Source organism: Piliocolobus tephrosceles, chromosome 6 (assembly GCF_002776525.5).
Source record: "Piliocolobus tephrosceles isolate RC106 chromosome 6, ASM277652v3, whole genome shotgun sequence".
In the NCBI taxonomy this organism is placed as follows: domain Eukaryota; kingdom Metazoa; phylum Chordata; class Mammalia; order Primates; family Cercopithecidae; genus Piliocolobus; species Piliocolobus tephrosceles.
Genome location: NC_045439.1, coordinates 35564572 through 35579049, shown reverse-complemented (window position 1 = coordinate 35579049; position 14478 = coordinate 35564572). Strand labels below are relative to the sequence as shown.

Below are 14478 nucleotides of genomic sequence, written 5' to 3'. Positions count from 1 at the left end.
GATCGAGACTATCCTGGCTAACACGGTGAAACCCCGTCTCTACTAAAAATACAAAAACTAGCTGGGCGAGGTGGCGGGCGCCTGTAGTCCCAGCTACTCGGGAGGCTGAGGCAGGAGAATGGCGTAAACCCGTGAGGCGGAGCTTGCAGTGAGCTGAGATCCGGCCACTGCACTCCAGCCTGGGCGACAGAGCGAGACTCCGTCTCAAAAAAAAAAAAAAAAAGAAAAGAGGTATATTTGGCTTACGGTTCTTCAGGCTGTACAAGAAGCATGGTGCCAGCATCTGCTTCTGGTGAGAACCTCAGGAAGCTTCCAATCATGGTGGAAGGGGAAGGGGAGCTGGCATGTCACATGGTGAGAGAGGACGAGAAGAGAGAGGGGAGGGGTGCCAGGCGTGCTTTGTTAAACAATCAGCTCTTGTGTGAACTAATAAACTGAGAATTCACTCATTACCGCAGAGGTGGCAACAAGCCATTCATGAAGGATCCACCCTCATGACTCAAACACCTCCCACCACGCCCCATGTCTAACATTGGTGATCCACATGAAATTTGGAGGGGGACAAATAGCCAAACCATATCATAGAGAAATAACTTGCTGTTGGACCTACTGCGAAACCGTGCATCTATTACCAGCATGGTACCTTCCAGATTGTTAAAGAAATTTTGGCTATTTTTGATTTTTTTCTTCAACTCAATTGTAAATGAATATTTTGAATTTTATTGAGTCTTTTTAAACTCACATTTTCAAGTTTAATTTCTAATTTTCAAACATAAAGCAACAGATATGTCATCCCCATTTTGTAATGGAGATTTTCCAAAGTTTTGTAATCAGAACCTGAATCAGAACTAGGTTAGAAACTTTTCTCACTATTGCCACCATGTTATAACCCTGTTATTTTTATTAACCTACGGGTGATGTTTGATGGGCAGACAGGCTGACAAATTTTTTATTCTTAATTATGAAACTTGTTTATGAGGCTACAAACGGATAACTAAATTATGACATTTGCCCATTCATTTAATGTTTTTCCCAGGTTCATTTCTTACAAGCATGTTTTGTTACTGTTGGAATTTTAAGTTTATTATTGTAACTCTCTCCTTCTTTTGAATTACTGTACCCTCTCATTGTTTCTTTGCTTCTGTGGACTCTCCTATCTAACCCTATACCTCATTCCTAAAACCGAAAAGACCTTTATGTGTACTGTGTGGGCGGGGCACAGTGGCTCATGCCTGTAATCCCAGCACTTTGGGAGGCTGAGGTGGGTGGAGTTTGAGACCAGCCTGGGCAACATGGCAAAACCCTGTCTCTACTAAAAATACAAAAATTATCCAGGGTAGTAGTGGTACACACCTGTAATCCTAGCTACTCAGGAGGCTGAGGCACGAGAATTGCTTGAACCTGAGAGGCAGAGGTTGTAGTGAGCCGAGATTGTGTGACTGCACTCCAGCCTGGGTGACACTCAAATAAATAAACCCACACACATACATAGGTACGTACATTGAGTCCAGGAGTTTGAATCCAGCCTGGGTAACATAGTGAGATGCCTGTCTCTACAAAAAATAATAATAAAATTTAGCCAGGCATGATGGTGTGTGCCTATAGTCTCAGCTACTTGGGAGGCTGAGGTGGGAGGATCTCTTGATCCCGGGAGGCTGAGGTAGCAGTAAGCTGTGATAGTGCCACTGCACTCCAGCCTGGGCAACAGAGGGAGACCCTTTCTCTCTCTCTCAATCAGTCAGCCAATCAATCAGTCAATATCAATTTCTTTGAGAAGTACAATAGCCTTTTCTATAATATGAGACCATCACAGTGTCTCAACAACTAGATAATAATCTTAGAGGGGTTGGTGCCCTTGCATTTAGGGATTATATATCTTATTTTATATCTGGAAAGTACCATATGCAAATAAGATTTTAATAGTCTGGTAGGTTGGGAATTATATACACACAGATCTACCCTTGCAACTATATATTAACATAGACAATGATGTCTAGCATTCACTGGGTGCATACTATTGGTCAAGTTTGGGGTCGGCATACTTTTCTGTGAAGGACCAAATAGCTTTGTAGGCCATGTGGTCTCTCTTGCTACTCAGCTACTCAACTTTGCCACTATAGAGTGAAAGGAGTCATAAACAATACATAAATAGTGGGCATGGCTGTGCCAGCCTAAAATTTGGTTTACAGAAACAAGTTTGAGGGCTGGATTTGGCTTCATGGGGCTTAGTTTGTCAACCCCTGGTTTAAGTCCTCTTCTAAGCATTTTATATGCATTTACCCAGTTAATCTTCACTATAAACGTTTGAAGTTGGTACTGTTATTATTCTCACTTTACAGATGAACATGTTATTGCTTAGAGAGAAGTTATAAGAAACTTGCTCAAAGTCACACAGCTACAAAGTGACAGTCCTATAATTCAAATCTGGTTTTGAATTAGGCTTTTTAAAATCTATACTATACTACTTTCATATAGTTTTAAAACTTGCTTTTATCATGCAACATTTTTCCATATGTTTAACATTAAAAAAATGTTGTTGAGTACTATTGGCACTGTTTTAAGTACTGGAAGTAAATCAGTGAACAAAAAGACAAAAAGTTCCACTCTCATGTGGCTTCCATACTATTAATATGGAATCATACTGGTAGAAATCAACATATACTGTAGTAAGTAGAGACAGAAGATAGGGATTGGTGGGGACTAGGGAAATTTTAATTTTAAACAGAGTAGTTGAGGGCAAGCCTCTCTGAGAGCAAAGACCTGAAGAAGGAGGAAGTGAGCTCTCAGGATATCTGAGGGGAGGGGCCCCCTCCACGCAGAGGGAACAACAAGGGCAAAGCCCCAAAGCGCGAGCATGCCTGTCAAGTTTGAGAAATATTGTGGCTGGCTCAGAGTAAGTGAAGGACCAAACAGTATGGAGTTTTGTAAGCCATCTTAAATGTGCTAATTTTAATTCTGAGTGAGATGAGGAACTGCTAAAGGGTTGTATTTCATTTTAGTAGAATCACTCTGGCTCCTATTTTGAGGAATATATTAAAAGGGGCAAAAGTTGAAGCAGGAGCTCACTTAGCAGATGATTGCAACAATCCAGAGCACAGATCAGAGTAGTGAGAAGTAGCCTGACTGTGTGTGTGGAAGATACTAAAAAGATAGGTTATGGATTTGGATATACTGTGTGAGAGAAGTAGTGGTCATGGATGACTCAAAGGCTTTTGAGTTAAGCATCAGGGAGGATGGAGGCCTGCCACCTGAAGGGGGGAAGACTGAGGAGGAGCAGATTCGGGGTGGGAAGAACATGGAGGGTAAGTTAGGGGGTTCAGTTCAGGGCATATCAGGTGCTGTTAGACCTGTACGCATCAATGAGTAGATAGGTTCAGATTTCAGGTAAGAGGTCTGGGTTGGGGGTTTTAGATTCAGGAGTTGTCAGTGGATAAATAAAAACAACAACAAAAATCAGTCATATCAGTTAAGGGGTTGGGTATTATGAAGTTGATGAAGTATCAGGGCAAGCATACTTGTTAGCTGCTTGGGGTTTATGTGGCCTGACTTCTTGATCCAAATCCCTTTTCCTAGTTATGGTTTGGCGCCACCTAGTGGCAAATGTTCATGCTGGCTTTAATACCATTTGGGACTCTTACTCCTGTGGTTTGGATTTATAGGACAATGGCCTTTAGTTAGTTGGTTAACAGTTAGTTGATTAGTTGACACTCATTTTGTCACCTGATTCAGGATGACTGGGGGAAAACAGGATATTGGGGTGTATCTTCAACTTTTTCACTTCTAAGATAATCTACAGTTTTCCTACCTCTTGCTCATGTCTTCCCTATCCAAGATCAGAACTTTAGACCGTACCCATGTGAATATGAGGGCTGGGTAGAAGATAGAGGAACTAGTTAAAGGTATTTCTGAATTTTAGTTTGTCGTAGGGATAGAGAACTGGATGAGATTTACAAAGAGGGAGTATAGGTAGAAAAGTGAAAAGTTCTAGCTAGGTGCCATGCTCACACCTGTAATCCCAGCACTTTGAGAGGCCAAGGTGGGAGGGTCTCTTGAGGCCAGGAGTTCAGTACCAGCCTGGGCAACATGGTGAAACCCTGTCTCTAAGAAAAACTATAAAAAATTACATGGGTGTGGTGCTGTGCACCTGTGGCCCAGCTACTTGAGAGGCTGAGGCAGGAGGATTGCTTGAGCCTGGGAGATCAAGACTGCAGTGAGCCATGATTGCACCACTACACTCCAGCCTGAGTGACAGAGCAAGACTCTGTCTCAAAAGAAGAGAAGAAAAGAAAAAGTGAAAAGTTTTAAGATCTGAACCCTGTGCCTCTTTAGTTTAAGAAGTCCAGGAGACTGAGTAGGAACAATTAGTGAGATCAAAGGAAAAGCAAGACTGTTATCCCCCTGTGATCGAGCAGAATGGACTGGCCACCTTCGTCACGTGCTGCTGATAGGTCAGGTGACGTGAAGACTGAGACTTGACCATTGGATTGAACAGTGTAGAGGGTGTCGGTGACCTTGATAAGCACAGTCTTAGGGGAGTTGAATTGGAATACAAAGAGAGAATTAGAGGAGAAGAATCAGACAATGAGTATAGACAACTCTTTCAGTGAATTTTTGTAAAGATGATAGCAAGCAGGAGAAGTAAAGATAAAGGAGGGATTTCGATTTTGTAAGATGTTGTAAGACAAATAACAGCATGTTTGTATAATTGATTGTTATCCATAATCAATTGATAGGGATGATCAGAGAGAGAAAGAAGGTACAATTTTTGTTTATAAAAGTAATATATATGTTACCTTTAGAAAATACAGTTAAGTATGAAGAAAAAATTTATACCTCTGCCACTGAGAAACTTGTTTCTTTTTGCATATCACTTTTTTCATATTTTTTTGCTTTGATATAGTTCAGTGGTTTTTAGAATATTATGCATCCATCACCACTATCTAAATCAAGAACATTTTCATTACCCCAGAAAGAAACCTGCACCCATTACACTCCCCATTTCCTCTTCAAGCAGCCCCTGACAATCTCCAGTTTACTTTCTGTTTCTATGAATTTGCCTATTCTGGACATTTCATTTAAACGCAATTATATGTGTTTTTTTTTAACGTCTCTGGCTTCTTTCACTTACCTTATTCTGGCATGAATCAGGATGTTACTTCTTTTTATGGCTAACTGTGGTATATCACTTTTCACATTTATAAAAATATACGCACGTATTCCATTAGCATTCATTTAAACTTACGGAACTGGATTTTTTTTTTTTTTTGAGACGGAGTCTTGCTCTGCTGCCCAGGTTGGAGTGCAGTGGTGAAATCTCAACTCACTGCAACCTTTGCCTCCCGGGTTCAAGCAATTCTCCTGCTTCACCCTCTCAAGTAGCTGGGATTACAGGCGCCCACCACCATACCCGGCTAATTTTTCTGTTTTTAGTAGAGACGGAGTTTCACCATGTTGGCCAGGCTGATCTCGAATTCCTGACCTCATGATCCATCCGCCTTGGCCTCCCAAAGTACTAGGATTACAGGCATGAGCCACTGCACTTGACCAGTGCTACCTTTTTCACTGAATTATTTTCTCATATTATTACATAATCTTTGAAATTGTTTTTTTGTGCCTGTATGAAATTATTAGTGGACTACATTTTCAACCATTATTTATAGGACATTGTTATACTTTTTGTGCTTTAAGAACTTTTATAATAACGTGACATGAACAACTTTGTGCTAAAACCTCGTACGCATATTTGACTCTATCCTTTAGCAACAATTTCTTACCTTCAATTTAAGAATACCTTTTCAAGTTTCTTGGCCATATTGCCAGATTGCTTTAAGAAGGTTACACCAGTTGGTACCACCATGAGCAGTATGCCTTTCTTATTCTAAATGCCACTAATAACAATTGTTTAAAAAAAGTTTGATTTGATGAAAAATAGTATCTCTTTGTGTTGATCTGAGCCTCTTAACTTTGATATAATTTTTTTCATATGGGTAACAGTAAGAAAAAATGTATTTACTTGAAAATTTCCTGAAACCACCTAAATTTTTTCTGACAAAATTAAACCTTTTATGTTATATTTGTTCAGCAGTATTGAAAAAAATGCATGTATTAAAGTAAGTTTGGCTGTGTCTTTTAAAATGAAATACTTACATTTCTGTTTTATTAATTCCTCAGAAGGAAGTTGGTTTTGATCATTAGCATTTAAAAAATATTTTGTTATTGTAGATTTAGTGATTTTCAACTACTTGCTCAGAGTCACTAAGTTTTCTGTAAAATTCATATCCTTGAAATGTGAATATCACACCAACTGATAATTGCTTATTAGAGATATAGAGTTTTTAGAAATAACATTATAATTTAATACTACAAAAAATACAATGCCAGCTTTTAAATTTTGATATTTAGAAGATATAAGAACACAACCACTGTAGCAGCTGTGTTGGGAAAATAATAAAGGACATGGGTTTTACTTACCTTGAAAACTTTAAAACGTAAGATAAAGTATAATTGGACATTTATAAACTCCAATTTTTATGGTACACTCCAGAGGCTATCTGTGAGTTTTTACTTAATTAATCATAGTGAAATCTACATTTAGATTTTTAAAAAGTACATAAACATTTTAAATAACTCATCCCTTTCTTTTAATCTTAGGGGGAAATGTCTGCTTTGGTCATTGAGATTCTACTGGGAAGACTCAAATTTACTATAGAATCTATTATTTTACTTCGTCTATCCAGCTATGACAAATAAGACAATAATTTTTATTTTTGTTGAACTAACAGCAGGTTCAAATGTCCTTGTCTGGCAAAACATATATTTAAAAATAAGCTATTTTGCAGTTTGGTTGTCAAGCTATATTCCAAGATAAATTACAATGTAGGTAGGTGGGTAGATGCATTGATTTATATCTATATTTACATTTATATATATAGTATGTATGATAAATCACTAATCACTGGTCTGGATGGAGGGTTAAAGCAGTGATCTTACAGTTACAAGAAGATAAGTATTTTTTTCATGAAGTATTTTATAATTGCTATACCAATAATGAAAGATAAAAATAATGAAAGATAAGAATGTAATTATTGCTGTTTTTACCATTCTGAACAGCAAGAGGATGTCTTACATCATTATGTCTTGTTTGGGCATTGGTCAGCCTATTTTTGTTCGTTTGTTTCTGATTACTCTAGGTTTTCTTGATTTGTAAAATAATTGTGTTAGCTTTTTGAAAGGATTTTAATATTGTGTTAGGTAAAATAATGATAGCCACCTTTAATTGTGACGGCATTGTGTCAAGCAATATATGTTATTAACTCAGTTATTTCCTTGCCTATGACTCAGTGAAGTTGATGTCCCATTTTACAAATAAGGAAACAGATTTACAGGTGGTAACCCAAAGTTACCAAGTTAGTAAGTTGTAGACAGAGCTTGCCTAGAAATCCAGGCCTATTTTAAGTATAATCCTTTGTTGCCTCTTATTTTATTGTTGATAGTCTATAGAACTCTTTCTGAGGCCAATTGAAGAACTCAAAGATTTGGAAGTTCAGTTCAGTTCAGTTCATGAATAGAATGCTTTCTTTGTGCAGCTGTGAAACAGAAAGCAGCTCTTTGGTGAACTTGTTTTTACTTGATTTACTGTATGCAGTGAATTCTTTCCATTGTGAAACAGTAGAAAAGCAGATCATACATTTATTTTAACATTTCCAAACATGTGTTTGAAACAGATTTGGCAACTGATCGGAAGCTCTTTCGTCTTGTCTCCAATGACTCCTTCATCTCTATTCAGCCTTCCTTATCCTCTTGTGGACAGGACTTGCCAAGGGACTTCAGTGACAAAGTGAGCCTGCCAAGTCATAACCACCACCACCACCATGTTGATCAGTCTCTGTCCAGTGCCTGTGACACAGAAGTAGCTTCTCTTGTACCTTTACACTCACACTCTTACAGAAAAGACCACCGGCCGCGAGGTGTACCACGGACTTCTAGCTCTGCTGTAGCTTTTCCAGACACTTCACTGAATGATTTTCCCCTTTATCAGCAAAGACGTGGGTTAGATCCAGTTAGTGAGTTAGAATCTTCCAAGCCTCTTTCTGGATCCAAAGAGTCTTTGGTGGAAAATTCTGGTTTATCTGGGGAATTTCAGCTTGCTGGTGACTTGAAAATCAATACTTCTCAGCCACCCACAAAAAGTGGGAAGAGCAAACCTTTGAAAGCAGAAAAAAGCATGGACAGCTTGAGGAGCCTGAGCACACGGAGTAGTGGGTCAACAGAAAGCTACTGTAGTGGAACGGACCGGGACACTAACAGTACTGTCAGCAGCTATAAAAGTGAGCAGACCAGCTCAACTCACGTAGAGAGCGTCTTGTCAGAGCATGAGGAGTCTCCTAAAGCAGGAACAAAAAGTGGGAGGAAAAAGGAGTGCTGTGCAGGCCCAGAGGAGAAGAATAGCTGTGCCAGTGACAAAAGGACTAGCAGTGAAAAGATTGCCATGGAAGCGAGTACCAACAGTGAGGTTCACGAGGCCAAGGACCCCACCCCCTCCGAAGAGGTGCACAACCAGAGAGGTCTCAGCCCCTCTGCATCTGAAGAAGCCAATAAAAATCCCCATGCAAATGAATTTACTTCCCAAGGGGACAGACCACCTGGGAACACTCCAGAAAACAAAGAAGAGAAGAGTGATAAGTCAGCTGTTTCTGTGGATTCCAAAGTGTGTAAAGATGTTGGTGGAAAGCAAAAGGAAGGGGATGTTCGACCTAAATCTTCTAGCGTAATCCATCGGACAGCTTCTGCCCACAAGTCAGGCAGGAGACGGACGGGAAAAAAACGGGCTAGCAGTTTTGATTCAAGCCGGCATAGGGACTATGTTTGCTTTCGAGGAGTTTCTGGCACCAAGCCACACAGTGCTATATTTTGTCATGACGAAGACTCTAGTGATCAAAGTGACTTGAGTAGAGCATCAAGTGTTCAGTCTGCTCACCAGTTCAGCAGTGATAGCTCGTCTAGCACTACTTCTCATTCCTGTCAGTCTCCTGAGGGCAGATACAGTGCTCTAAAGACCAAACACACTCATAAAGAGAGGGGCATAGACTCTGAACACACACACAAAGCTCATTTGGTTCCTGAAGGAACCAGCAAAAAGCGTGCAACACGACGGACTTCTAGCACAAATAGTGCCAAGACTCGTGCCCGAGTGTTGAGCCTGGACAGTGGCACAGTAGCATGTTTGAATGACTCAAACAGGTTAATGGCACCTGAAAGTATAAAGCCCTTAACCACTTCAAAATCAGATCTTGAGGCCAAAGAGGGAGAGGTGCTAGATGAGCTATCTTTATTAGGACGGGCTTCCCAGTTAGAGACAGTCACTCGATCTAGGAATAGCTTGCCAAACCAGGTTGCATTTCCTGAAGGGGAAGAGCAAGATGCAGTCAGTGGAGGTAAGTGAACTGTAAGAAGAGATTTCTCTAAGAGTCACTGCTTTTTCATACTATTAATTAGAGTAGTACTTACTAAAATATGCTTCTGTTAATATTACCCCTTCCACTGTGTTACTAAAATAAGCTTTCTTGAATGGAGAAGTAGGTGGTTATCTTAGAAAAGGTTTTGGTATGAACACCAAGAACATATTTTTTTGGTTGCAATACTTGAATATGTCAATTTGTTCTTGATGGTGTCAAGAACACCAGTTTCTAAGCCAGTTGCCACCTGTTAATGTTTTGCTGGGAATAACAAAAATTAGCCCTCTTCCTTTTTATAACAATAGCAACAATAAAGTATGTAGTTATTTAAGGGCACCAAACCAGTTTCAGTCATCTCTTATACAGTATATGACACCAAACTTTCAAAGTTAGATCACTCAGCCTGTTATATAAGAGTTTTCCAAATATTACTTTAAATCTGATTATGCACATTGAGAATTGTGGCTCTTTTTTTAAGTCTGTATCTTTGGTTTTATTTCTTGCTTACTCAAGTTTCAGGTGTTAGGAAAATACTATTTTTTTCTATAATTTCACACGCTATTCTTAAAGTTTATTAAATTCAGATTTGCAGTTTATATTAGCATTTGGTATCCATTAATTGATGTAAGATGCTCCCATAATAACAGTGATGGTGTTCTGGTTAAAGTAATAGCTTACTTATTTCAGGTTTTTGGAGAATTGTGCAAATTTGGATAGGTGATTTTATATTCTGTCAGTGTGTGTTGGCCTCTTTATTTCAGAGTTGTTATTTCTTGCTGTTTTCTTCTGTCCAAGGTAGTTTGTTTATTTGGTTCTGGTTTTTATGGAATCTGCTTCTTGAATAGAATCAGAAAAATCAGATCTTTTGTTGTTAGTACCTTAGTTTTTTTAGCCTCTACCCCCATTCTCTTTATTTATGCTTCTGTCTTTAAAGTTTATAGTCTGTTTGATATAGTAATGTTCAGTCACTTATTAAAAGTTAAGCTGGATTTTGTTTGTACAAACACTCTGAAACATACGAATATATGCTTTTTCTCCAAGATGTTAATTTCACCCCAAGTATTTTAAAAGTCCATGTTGTGGTAAACATTTTCCTAGATTTTTTTGGGTGAAGTTTCTAGCCAGATTATTTCTAATGGGAACATAAAGAAATTATCTGGTACCTGAAGAAAAATGTAGTTTATCAAACCTAAATATTGAGAACTAACTATATCTGAAGTGGTTATAACCATTTGGTGACAATAGAGTAATTAAATTCTCTCGAGTCTTTGACCTGGATATAGTTCTCTTTTTTTGTAAACAACCTGAAATGCTTGTAGTGATTTCTCACACAAATCATACCAGGTATGTTCACAGTATGCAGGAAACCACTGGATTTTAAAATATAGCTTAATTTTTAAAGTTATCAGAATGAATTTTAAGTAAACATGCTATGATAGAAATATATTACTGGTCTGAATATTGCTGAAAAGTAAATACTGAAAAAATATGCACAAAAGTATGTAGTAAATTCATGCCTTTATATTTAAAATGTCATTTCCTTTTCATGGGTACTGTTTTTTAAGAAAAGTTACTTGAAAGGTGTTATTTGCTTCTCAGTGCTGTTCTTTAAGCTATATTAGCCCTCGTTTTTCCAGGTTCTAGCTTTTGTTTTCTTTTGTTTGTACTCATTTTTTAAAAAAAAATTTATTTAAATAACTCCATTAAATGTTAATAAATAATGAAATAAAAATATCTTCTTTGGTGGAAGAAATGTAATAGTCTGTGTGCTGTTTAAAAACTTTTTGCCTAGGGAAGGCATTGCACAGGCTATTTTTATTTGAGCTTCACTGGGTTTAGAATAAGAATAAACAAATATAAGAATATTTGTGCTTTTGTCACAAATAAGAGCAAAACTAAAGCACTTAAATGTGTTGGGAGTTTTTTAATTGGTTTTTATCATAACTAAATATAGGAGTTTTGTTGGGAGTTTATTTGGGCTCTTTGAAAGTTTGGAGGTGGTGGGAGGGGATTTGTTTTGGTTCTCATTATTTAAAAATTACAGAGACTCTCAAATACTGTTTAAAGATATTTGTTTATGTTAACATTACCTGTTATAGCCCTGTCTGACAATTTAGAAGAAATGTTTCTGGGCCGTCCTGCCTTACATAGTGTACTACTGAAACCTGTCAGCCAATCATGTTACTGCTTGGCCATTCATATACCTATGCATAAGCCATAGATAGATTTTGTCCTGAAGAATGTGAAGGTGTGGATAACCGATTTCTTTTCATTTTATTTTAAGGTAGGTGGTGGTGGTAGTGTGGAGAGATGGAATTTAGGAAATATACTTTAAAGTACTAAAATAAAGTAATCTAAAATAGGAGGTAATCTAGTTTAGTGACATGGAGTCAAATACCTTTGTTAGTATGTGGGCTCCACTATTGTGACTCTAGGAAATCTACTTATAAACCTCAGCTTCCTCATCTTAGAATGAGATGATTATAGTATCTATCTCATAGGGTTGTTGTGAGGACTAGGCAGTTAATACACGAAAATGCCTATAACAGTGCCTGGCACACAGTAAATGCTTACTAGTGCTGCTGTGACTATTCAAGGCCAGTTAGTTATGCTACACAATGTAGCCTGTCCTTCAGCCTTATTAATTCAATGGTATAAAATTAAAGTAGAAGAAAATGATTAAATGTAGAAATAAACTAGAGATAGTCTAAGTGTGCCATTGTGAAACTCAATAGTAAAAATAAAAAATATCTGATTCCCTAGTTTCTTACATAATGCTAATAGGAAAAACATTTTTTATTAACATCAATTTGGTGACAGGGATTTTAACGTGATTTTGTCATATATTATCTTTTTTAGTCACGTAACAAGTGATTGTTTTCATATGCCCTGTCATCATTAATCAAGTTCTTTGGTTAAAACTGAATTTCATCAATAATGGTTTGTGATTACTGAGACAGGAAATACGTTTTAAGTTCAAACTAAGTCATTTTCTGTTGATCTCTTGTTTTGTACTTAATTTTTCTTTTTACATTATAAGGCATATCTTTAATTTATGACTAATATTTTAAGAAATGAAAACTACATACAAGCTGTATGGTAGAAAAATGTCCTGTGTTTTCTAGCTTGTATTACTTTTAATGAAGTCCTTTTCTTTTGAGCCATTTAAACTTATTTCCTGTGTGATTCAATACTGTTATTATAGCATATTTTCTGTATCACTTAATGGATTACAAAGAACAGCCCGAGTGGAGAGGTTTGTGTTTACTTATTATTCTTTGTGCTTTTTTCTGAATTGTTTAACCTCTAGTTCTCTGTGAAATTTATTTTAAATATAATGTTTGAGTCACTATTCTGTAAGCATGAAATAGGATCCTAATATAATATTGTGTTGGGAACCAAAGATAATCTTTAAAGAAACAATTATTTAAAGAAAAGTCAGATCTTTTCAATAAAAATTTTATGAGGGTTTGTGCTATACACATAAATTGAAGGTGTGTTATTTTGTACCCAAATATCATTGAGCATTAGATAGAAGATAAAGACCAGTAAACAGACAAGAAAATACAAATTATAGTTTTTGTAATTTACTAAATAGAAGGAATCTCAAGTCTAATAAACTTAATTTTCTGATTTCCGGGTCCACATGGAAAGTTAGAAGAAGCAAATTAGTAGAAGGGATGGGTACTTATAGAAGCTGAAGTAATGACAGCAGAAGAAATACACAGCTAACCCGGAAAGAGGAGCTGTAATAGCTGTACAAGCCAAAGCAGGAAACCCAGCAGTGCGTGGTCATTAAATGCAGGGGCAGATATCGTTTTAATTTTAATAGTGTTCAAGTACATCATAATAGCATAACGTAATACTGTATTAAAGTATAATGCTATACTCATTGTATATGTGGCTGACCTTGATTTCATTAAGGAAAGATATTCTTTACTGTGAAAAAAGCTTAGACATATATAAAACCGCACAGAAGGCGGCTCATTAAATACAGCAAAAATAGGTTTGGGAAAATTATCTTCCTTTACAACAATATCAAGAAAAGAGGTGTTTATTGGTGAAGCAAATACATGTTTGTATATAGAATTCCCAAAACCAGCCCATGCCTGATTTTGTCAAGTAGGAACAAACATTACAGTGTTTTTCTTTCTCTCAGCAGTGAAGTTCTGGGCATCAAACGGTTACATTTTCATACTACCTCTAATTACTGTCTTAATATTCTGGCAGGTCATTAAATCTGTGCCTCAATTTCCTCAACTGTAAAACGGGAATAATAACCGTTTAGACCTGTCTCACAGTTAACTATCAGACTCCAATGAGCTTAAACCTAATGAGTGTAGAAATGTGAAAATGCTTTATGTATTATAGGTTCATTATATAAACAAAGACAGTGATGTCTTTCATATGTAAGGATGTGTTCCCTCTCAAAAATGTCACTTCAAATATATGTGTTTATCACAACTGACCCTTTAATAAGGGACTCTCCTGAAAGTAGATGCAAAATTGTATCTGAAGGATTGGTATCTTTCATCCCATTCACAAAGGATTAAAAAGGATTAGAAATCACCTATAAAAGTAAGTAATACTTAAGTTATATTTGTTTGGCTGGTGGACTTGTGGAAAATATCAGTAAGGATATGCAAATTCTCTTTAACTCAAAGCTTAGCTAATAATTTTTTTTTTTCTTGAGATGGAGTCTTGCTCTGTTGCCCAGGCTGGAGTGCAGTGGCGTGATCTCGGCTCACTGCAACCTCTGCTTCCCGGGTTCAAGCGATTCTCCTGCCTCAGCCTCCCAAGTAGCTGGGACTACCAGTGCCTGCCACCACACCCGGTTAATTTTTGTATTTTTAGTAGAGATGGGGTTTCACCATATTGGCCAGGCTGTTCTCGAACTCCCGACCTTGTGATCTGCTCACCTCGGCCTCCCAAAGTGCTGGGATTACAGGTGTGAGCCACTGTGCCCGGCCATAGCTAATAATTTTGTTATTGTTTGCTCCAGTTCCTTGGCTTGTCAAAAAGT

The 14478-nt window shown here is 37.4% G+C and overlaps 1 protein-coding gene across 8 annotated transcripts in view; it reads left to right on the top strand.

The window, feature by feature from the left end:
• The window catches only part of PCNX1 (pecanex 1), a 215261-nt gene that overhangs the window by 57663 nt on the left and 143120 nt on the right, over window positions 1-14478 (top strand). For all 8 annotated transcript variants that reach the window (XR_002724629.3, XR_002724630.2, XM_023182929.2 and 5 more), the window contains exon 6: window positions 7725-9434. Coding sequence is in view for 6 of the 8 variants with exons in the window: in XM_023182929.2 (XP_023038697.1) it covers window positions 7725-9434 (1710 nt within the window). In the remaining 2 variants the exon portion in view is untranslated. The remainder of the gene's footprint in view (window positions 1-7724; window positions 9435-14478) is intronic.